Raw genomic sequence first — 9,639 nt, 5'->3', positions numbered from 1 at the left:
AACATTAATCCTATATTCCATCATGATGTCATAAAAATCATTGTGAAACCATGTTTTGTCACTTCAATTCTTGTTAAAACCTTCATGGTCTCTATTTTGAAAATCTTATTTTTCTATGCCATTGTAGCTTTTGAATCAGCAGAGTATGACATCCCGTAAGATTTATGCGCGCGCGCGTGTGTGTGTGCATGTGTGTGTGTGCCATTGTGTGTGTGGTGTGAGTGTGTGTGTGTGTGTGTGTGTGTGTGTGTGTGTGTGTGTGTGTGTGTGTGTGTGTGTGTGTGTGTGGTGTGGGTGTGTGTGTTTATGTGTGGCCCGGTAGGGACACAGCGACAATGGGAAAAGTGATGTTACATCATCAGATGAAAAAAAAGGGCAACGTAACAAATAAATATCAATACCGAGGCTGAGTGGTGTTCTGATTAGTCTGCTAAACGTGCTGTCACACCTTCGGTCGATTTAAAAAAAAAAGAAAAAAAAAGAAGTCGCCTATTGAATTTTAAAATCACCAGAGAGTCGAGCGTATTTCTCACCTGAAAACCTACCCTGTTATATTAGACCAAGGGCATTACATAATACTAAATGATGAATCCGGGAAGAATTATTACCCTTATCATGTATACACACTTGCAGACATATAGCTGGCGGAACTTGTTAATGTCTTTGAATACAATTAACTTACATGTACCTGTTGGTAGCTTACCACGGCATAACATGTATTGACCATAAATACCGTTTTTAGGATGAAAATTTGAGCATTCAGTTTTTACATAAGGCTTACTGAGACCAGCTTCAATGCTTGATCGATTAAAACAGGTTCGCTGAACCCTGGGTTGGTGGATGGTTGTTCTTCATCCACTGCGCTTGCGTTATATAATTGGCTAGCATAACTAAGAATGATTTCGACGATGAATAAACGACAGTTGTTTTTGATACCCTGTTATGGCAAAATATGTTTACTGAAAGTCTGAAACGAAGGTGATTCATATTCTAGAAGACTGAAAACAACTGGATTGATTACGTCATTTCGTAATGTTTCTATGTCTCTTGATCACAATTTGGCATGTAGAATCAAAACAAGCAAAGAAACAAACAAATACCCGATTGCCAAAAGAATGCATTTGAAAACGTCAGGAAGTAAAAAGGCAACATTTCCGCGCAAATACAAAAATTTTACTCCCAATCCTCCCTTGTGTAAACAATGGTCGATTTCAAAATTACCCCAATGCTATAATGGATAATTTTAGGCTAAATTCCTTTCGCCCCAAAATCGCCCTACTTCAATACATTCCTAATTTGATCACCCGTGCAAGAATGGACTCTTGCATGGACACCCCATACAAAAATGGACTCATCCAAACAGAGGAAAACGTACCACAAGAAAGACAAAGAGACCGTTAGGGAAAAAAAGTCACAAAACCAGCCGCGCCTCACATCTGCTTGAAGATGAATGAGTTATAACTTATAACGGAATTCTATAACTAAAGTGATGGCGATAATAAATAACGTTACTACCGTTAATTACATAGCGGCCCCGTGGCTGGAGTCGTCTGATATCATTGGAAGGGAAGTAAAAATATCGATACTTTAAAACCTCCCCGCTTTTTCACAGATACACACATACATGCACATGTACATGTACCTTGATATAGGGTAAGCAGATGTAAGGATCCCGGTCTGTGAAGGTCAACTTAGTGTAAAAAGACATACAAGAACACGCGTCAAACGCAAAGGATGAACCGGATCCTTACATCTGCTTGGAGAATGACTACAGGGTAGTTGCCAGAGCAAACGCAACCTGTAACCAGAAACCAGTTAGAAAACTGCGTATATTTTGAAAATGAATCATCGTTGGATTCTGTGAGGTATAGTCTATGAGAAACATGAAAAATGCAGACGAAACAAATTGATCTATGATTAGGAAGTTCCGATAAAAATGAATTCTAAAATCTATTTTCATTGGGAACATATGCTATTTGTATCACCCCTTTCTCGCCGCCCTATCCCTCGTTACCGTGTATAAAATGTTGTATACATGTACAAGTAATACACCAACTTCGAGATATTCAAACGTTTCTTTACGCGTTTAAGTGAATTTTTATAGCTTTGACTTTATACAGCACTACCATTCTAAATGAACTGCACTCGACTTCATTATTTCTCAATTTCAATCTATTTATGACAGAAGTCGTGGGAAAAGTGTCGCCTTGTCGTCTAGGTGAGAAAAAAGAGGGGGAGCAGTCAGCTTATTATCGATCATTAGATAGGCAGTCGCGCTGCGCATTATAGAGAGAGTGACAGAACGGTACAGCCCATCCATCCTCATAAATGGGGGAGAACTGTGGATTTAATTTATTGCACATTCCTGCAAAAACTAAATAGCATACCCTATATATGACAAAAATGATTATCACAATTATCACAATTTAATTAAGATGATTGCGAATATCTAATCAATAACTCAATAATGAACAATTTTGGAAGATAATTTGCATGGAGACCCCCGGAAATGAATGGACTACCCCATATGACGAGCTGCGCAGTCGAGAGAGTGAAGGCTCGGGTAGGGGATAATGGTTTTGGCTGGGTTTAGATTAAAATCCAGAGTAAAAAGGGGTACAGCACACTGCGTGTGGCTCGGAGGGCCCCTGCTGGTCATTCTGCGAGCTGTCCCTTTGTTACTGGTGGCGTTTTCATTCTCAATACACGGGGACCTGATCAAACATGGCGTCCAGCGCGAGCTAGAGGTGAATATATTCTGTATAGAAGAGCATGACTTTCACCCCTTCCCTTTCTCTGCTATTGTTTTGCCCCATATGATACGCTGTGCGAACCTATTGTGTTAGAGGGGGAAACACTGCTTGCATGCAGGCAGTGAGACTGGCCCCACGACACGGCTTGATCATTGGGCAGCCCTTTACAACATGACCCAGCGATCTCGCTGTACAGCCAGACGTGGACGTGCATATTCCGAGCAGCCCCGACAAAAATGGAGGCCAATGTTGTAGCTAGCGGTGGATTCTGTCTTCTCTAACTAACGATCGGCTTGTCTTTCGCCGTCTGCAGGATTTGCGGGTGCTGCGTGGGAGAGGATAAACGCCGGCATGGAGAGTGGGACGCTCGGCGGCTGCAAATTTCCGTGAAGAAACAACAACAACACCGCGCCGCAGACGATAATCAGCTGAGCTGAGGGAAATTGTCAGACGACGGGATTTTTTTTTCTGACAAGATGGCGGCGGACCAGGATACCCCACAGCAGGACCTGTGTATGATCCTGGTAAAGACTGTAACGCTCGGCGTCGTGATCGTAGCGAGTCTGCTAGGGAACTCGCTGGTTTTATACGTGCTGTACAAAGAACAGAACCTTCGCAAGCCGCCATTTTTCCTGCTGGCGAATGTATCGGTGGCCGACCTAGTCAAAACAGTTTTCTGTCTGCCCTTTGTCATTATCGCAGTGGTGAACGATTCGGGCTGGGATTACGGCCGGCCGTTGTGCCAAGTGGTGGCGTTTTTCAACACCATGCTCTTATTTGGTGTGATCTTCACACATTTCACCGTCAGTATTACCAGATACATCGTGGTGACACACAGCAAGTTTCACAGGAAGAAACTGACGGGTTCCGTGTGCGCGGTGCTCATTTGTGTCATCTGGACGGTCGCCATTATCATGGCTTTTCCTCCCGTCTTCGGCTTGGGCACTTACGAATTCATTCGGGAAGAGGAGCAGTGCAATTTTCGCCACAAACACTACCTGACGAACGACACGCTCGGTTTTCTCCTCATCCTGTCCATCGTGCTGTTCGCGACCCATCTCATCTACTTGAGACTGTTCATATTCATGCGAATGCATCGGAAGATGAACCCGGTTGTGTTCGTGCCCGCGCTGTCTCACAACTGGACTTTTTTCGGGCCGGGGGCCACGGGGCAGGCCGCGGCGAACTGGATGCAGGGGTTCGGGCGAGGGCCGGCTCCCCCCGTGCTTGGCGGCGGGAGGCAGCCGCAGCAGCCCCGGAACAACAACAACACCAGCTCGTCCAGCATGCGGAACAACAAGCTGCCCTGGAGAACGCTTCAGAGCGAGAAGAAGACGAGTCGCCTGCACTACGTCATCATTTTCATGTTCTTGGTGTTGTGGACCCCGTACCTTGTGCAGTCGTACTGGCACATGCTGGCGAAAGAACGGACAATTCCCAGCGCCTTCATGACCATTTCGGCATGGATGACATATGTACAGGTCTGTGTCAACCCTTTCTTGTGCGTCCTATTTAGCCGAGAATTTCGCAAGGCCGCTCAAAAAAACTTGTAGCACCTGCACATATTAATATTATAATGATGATAAATGTGGCGAGAGCCAGACAGAAATTATGATGGATATTAATGTTTCTCCCGTTATTTATTATACTATTCCAGCTTCTATCAATGCAAGAGTTTTGTATTAGAATTCTATTTGTGTATACTAAGGCCTGGGAATGCTGTAACAAACAAAGAGATTTTTAGTACGAATGATATGACATTATTGTGCAACAAAAGACTAGCACGTTCCAAGGGGTTACACAAAAGAACCCCACACACGATAAAGATACACAAAACCTTTTCAGAGCAAGGCAACCGTTTAGAAAAGATATTATTCCAAGCCTACGATTCAAAGCACGATGTAAACGATTCCTTTATGGTAGATGTAAATTTATCAAGCAAATAGATTTTGTTTGTATTTCGTATCATTTATTCAAGAGTCGTATAGTAAAAAGAATTCATTCCGTTGAGCGTATGCTGTTGGTGTACTTATGAAATATTGAAATCACGTGGCTTAAAGTATTAAGAAGGTTTCTTACCATTGCGACACTAATACTTAATTTGTTGTGACGAATTTTCAAAGAAATGAGAACATATTTCCGTTTCAAGTGCAATTATATAGACATGCCATCTTTCACACGGGCTTTTCGTGTCATGTTTATTCTAGGTTGTAATTCCATATCTTTAAGGTTTATTCTACAGTAGGCATGAGTCAGACATGTGTCATTTGGAAGTAGGTCAGACCAAGGAGACAAAGAGGGGGGTCTTTGATTTAAGTGGTACTTAGCCATAGAAGCAGGTGTTATTTTGTAAAAGACCGTAATTTACATAAAAAATGAAACCAATTTTGTTCACATTTCAACCCAGATTGAGAAAGAAATTGACCCTTTATAATGCAGTAACTGATGCACAACATAAAAAATTGAAAACTGTATTTAATTTTTTTTTTAAGTCACGTTTTGCTATGCTTTTAAAACCGACAATAGCACATACGGAATGTATGTGTTCTCTGCTATGTTAAAAGAAATTCAAACAGATGTTTGAGTCGGACTCTGGCTTGTTTTGCAAGACAATGTGAATCCTTACATCTGCTTGGAGATTACAATGTCCTTGGAGATTACAAGCCGATTTTAGTAGGGACATGAAAAATTGTATTTTTTTTGCTAAAAAGTATTTGGCAAAACTTCACTCTGATGAGGTCAACTATATCTTATTTTAACCTCTTGATTATATCAATACCAACAACTATAATCTTTGTCGAACAAAATCATAAAAAAATGTAGCACTGACAATTTCATCTGACACTGAAAGAAATTGAGGGACATATGCCCCCTCCCCTCCATTGTTTGCCATTTCCGGCATATAGCGATTCAGACTAATTGGTTTGGGTACCCGCTTATATAGACAAAGGGTCATGAATTATTTACGTATTTAGTGTGAAAACAACCCCACACAAACAATGACATCAGAAACAACAAATATACAATTCCTTTTGCATAGGCGTAATATTTCGGCTAGCAATCCAATATCACATTTTCAAACCTGTTATTACTTATTGATAATATGCCAAACTGAAATATATATTTTATTAGTAACTGATAATGATGAATATCAAATGCCAATTTGTGTTCCAATTTATGGACAAATTAGGCTGAAAAAATGGCTTCACTTTTCGACCATGTTGTCTTGTGACATGATTTGGATGGAAATGTTGTTTGACGAAGCTGTGTTATATTTGCCTAACGTATACAGTAGCAGACATCTCTCTTAACAGCTTGTAAACACTCCGAATGGTACACGATCCCAAGTGCTCTGCAAATTTGCCCAACTACTGAAGACACGGATGCCGCAACGTTTGAATTGAATAAAACATCATACGCAATTTCATATTTAAAAATTATTATATTTTACATGATAGAATCTACCCTTCCTGTTGGCCATTTGAGGGAGCGTTGAAAAATTCGAAAAACGCATACATGCGCTGGGACTTTTCCGGTTTGCGAGGAAGTTTATTTTGGCTAGGTGAAGTCATTGTGACAAAACTAGGGTGAGTTATACATGTTTTGTATGTGCCTGCAAGTACTACTGTAAATCTTGAAATGTTCGCGGTGGTTTCCTTTTCGCGATGACCTTTCCACTACGAAATAATGACAACTCGAATATACTTCTGTACAACGAATACTGTAAATGGTTTTCTAGTAGTAGGGAGAAAATTAAATGTTAACGATGGTTTTAACTTAACGTCACGTTAGTAGACATGAGGGTAGGACTAGGAGGAAAGTAAAATTGCGGTTGTTTTCAGTTTGTGGCGAAGAGCTTACCGTGAAAACCGCGAACTTGAAACCACCCCGAACATTTCTGCATTTACAGTATGTTCCAACCGCGAAAATTAATGAATCTACAGTAGATTATGCAGCGTTAGGAAAAAAGAAGAATGTGCAAGTCAGTCATGTGCAAGTAAGGGGACACGTAACGAAAAAAGATCGTTTGTACGGTGTGATTTGATTGCGCTAAATTAAATCTAAAATAGCTCCAGACGTATGAAACATTAATGACATCAAAGATTGCGAACATGTCGGCGTGTGGCTAGCTATGAATCATCCGTGGTTTAATCTCCAAGCAGATGGAAGGACGGAAAATCGTAACGTTTTCTTACCATCCATTCGTATGGTTGTGTGAAAAAAAAAAAACAGGCACAAAACGTTGTAATCTTTCATCCCAACATCTAAGGTAAAGGAGGTCTCATAGCATTTTTGAGGCCATATGGGCAGTGGTCAGTTTTCCACTGTGTCTATGTCACTGTCACTGTATTGGAAGGCCTTTTAACATCCCCAACAGAAGTCAGATACCCATGTTTACACCTGAGTGGAGTTAGGAAGGTCGTGACAACATCGGTGGCATATCTGAACCCAGGACCACGGGGTTCTCGGCCAAACACATTAATGTTACGTCAACACAACGCACGACATCTGCTTGGAAATTAGTTTCGTCGTAGGTTTTCCACAAATGAACAGAGACAATCCTTGATTAGACCGTCATTAGCCTAAGGCGGATGAACCACGAATTCCCATTGGGTAATGAAACACGCGTGTCCGGAGGCCGCTCTCAGGAAGAACGCAGCTCGCGTTACGACCATGCTTGTTTTCTTTGTCTTAGAATTTCCCTGACTGCTTTGTCCCAGTGCACACATGCTCCGCCTATGCTAATTGCGGCGTTGTCTCTACTTCATAATTGGAATTCCCAACATGAAAGGAAATCAAAAGAAGACAAAGGATTTTGGCTTCCTCGGCTAAATTCGGAGAACGAAGGAAAAGGGAAATGCGTAGTTCCTTGACTGACGTACTCGTAATCGCCAGTGCCTCTTTTTGTTATATTTTTCCGTCTAATTTGAAGACGAATGATTTACGACAAAATTCAAGGAAGGTAAAATTTATTGAATATTTTTCTGTTTATAAATATTATATTGTCATTTTTTTGTTCCAGTTTTCTTTGATTACAATACGACGAACTTCTTGAATTTAATTTCAAGGAAGGTAGGTTTGTTCATCGTTTAGTTTTCTAAATCAGCTCCTGTGATCTGATACTTCGTCTGCCTTTACAGACATTTATAGATCTACTAGTATTCTCCAGGCATTCTCTTCAGTTTCTGCGGCACCGAAAATCGATTAATTGTTAATGAAATTAAGTCGACCCGAGCCTGCTTTAGTATTTACTGTGAAAAGGTGGATTATCTCCAATTGGCGCGGTAAATTGTTTGAACGGGACAGTATTATACCGAGCGCCGATACTGTATCATGGACGTTTTCAGGGACAAACCGTTGTCAGTATTCTTTTTTCTGCGACAAACTGACTCATCAATATTCCGTTTTTAGGGACAAGCCGTTGTTGTCAATATCCCGTTTTCAGGGACAAAATTAAAGACCTGAAAAACGAGTCGGAGCCCCACATGTATCTGCTTAGAGATTCGTTTTAAAGGGTGAAACAATTCAAATGAAGGGGTTTCAAAACAAGATTAAGTTTCATGTCTGATTCGTTCTTATTTATGAAATCTTTTTTTTTTAATTTCTTTTTTTTTTTTAGTTTTGGAAAGGTCACATTGTGTAAAACTTATAACCTAAACAAACTATGTCACGAAAGTCGCCATTACAGGTCAAAGTTGAATGACCTCAATGGGGGGTCGTCAGACCTCGTCATGACGTCACAACCTTTAGGTCCTTGGCCAGAGTAATCAACTTATAACGTCTCTAAATCATTTTCCTTTTCAAGAAAAATAGGTCGTAATTTTCCGACATCGGAATTCTTTGATTTATCTAAAGCGAACAACCCAATTTCCAAACGCTTCGAAACAGAAAGAATTACCTCGACAAAGAAATAAAAGATTGATGATTTACGGGTTTCAGAGTGACTACTAATTTGCGGAGCCGGGAGATGCATGGCTTGATACAGGATGAGTACCAATTAAACTACGCCGCTCTTAGGTTTTCATTCGGGGTTTACATCTATCCCCTTTTGTTGTATTTGATTATCCCTAAGCTGCACAGAAAAAAATTGTTTGTATACACTATACACTATTGAACTCATACTTCTAGCAGGTACCCAAAGACGGCCAAACTGAAGATAGAAAAGAACCCGGTTTTATTGAAACATTCTCAGAATAGTCTTGAACACCTGGACATCTAAACCAGTATTGATACAGGATTGGTAGATCTCTTCAGATTATAAAAAGAAAATGGAAAGCAGTAAAATTATTATAATTCCTGTAGCGGACCAAAACGCTAACTGTACAATGTAACCGTTTGCATGGTTTATTCTATGTTGTCCAGATAGTTACCAGGGCTAGCCCTTCATGATAGCTCCCGGCTAGTGGACAACACTGGCTGTATGTCATATTATACAAGCTAATAAATCAACTCAAAATCAAATGAAAAGATAGAGAATTTGCAGGTTCTTCCTTCGACCTTTTAGGAGAAGCGCCGCATGACCTACTAACCTGAACCACTGACCATGTCATCCTGTCAGCCATGCCCCAGTTCTGCCAGCGGTGGAGCGAGTTCCATACACTACTCTCCAAGCAGAGGAGGGGTTTCGGCTGGTTTTTGACGTGTCTTTAGGTGTTTTTGTCGGACTTTCTACTTTCTCTTTTTTCTTTTTGGTCACTACAAAAAAAAAAGACAAAGTTTGTAGAAAGCCCGACAAAAACGGCTAAAACATGTCAAAAACCAGCCGGAACCCCTCCTCTGCTTGGAGAGTACCATGCACCGCTTACCGGCGTGTTGCAGGCTTGTAGGGTGGGTATTAACGAGGCAAAAAAATCGCCTGGAATGCGAGAAATGACAATTTTGTTTA

The 9,639-nt window shown here is 40.9% G+C and overlaps 1 protein-coding gene across 1 annotated transcript; it reads left to right on the top strand.

Annotated features, from left to right (window-relative positions):
- Positions 1–2,536: 2,536 nt before the first annotated feature.
- LOC136434531 (probable G protein-coupled receptor 85) lies at positions 2,537–4,930 on the top strand. Its single transcript, XM_066427398.1, has 2 exons — positions 2,537–2,747; positions 3,067–4,930. The coding sequence occupies exon 2, from the start codon at positions 3,230–3,232 to the stop codon at positions 4,304–4,306; it is 1,077 nt and encodes a 358-aa protein (XP_066283495.1). The 5' UTR covers positions 2,537–2,747; positions 3,067–3,229; the 3' UTR covers positions 4,307–4,930.
- Positions 4,931–9,639: the final 4,709 nt, after the last annotated feature.

Source organism: Branchiostoma lanceolatum, chromosome 5, assembly GCF_035083965.1.
Source record: "Branchiostoma lanceolatum isolate klBraLanc5 chromosome 5, klBraLanc5.hap2, whole genome shotgun sequence".
In the NCBI taxonomy this organism is placed as follows: domain Eukaryota; kingdom Metazoa; phylum Chordata; class Leptocardii; order Amphioxiformes; family Branchiostomatidae; genus Branchiostoma; species Branchiostoma lanceolatum.
The sequence above is the reverse complement of the archived record's forward strand: the minus strand, read 5'-3'. Positions and strand labels throughout refer to the sequence as shown.

Coding starts and splice junctions, on each gene's coding strand:
- LOC136434531 (XM_066427398.1), top strand. CDS start 3,230: ATGGCGGCGGACCAGGATACCCCACAGCAGGACCTGTGTATGATCCTG.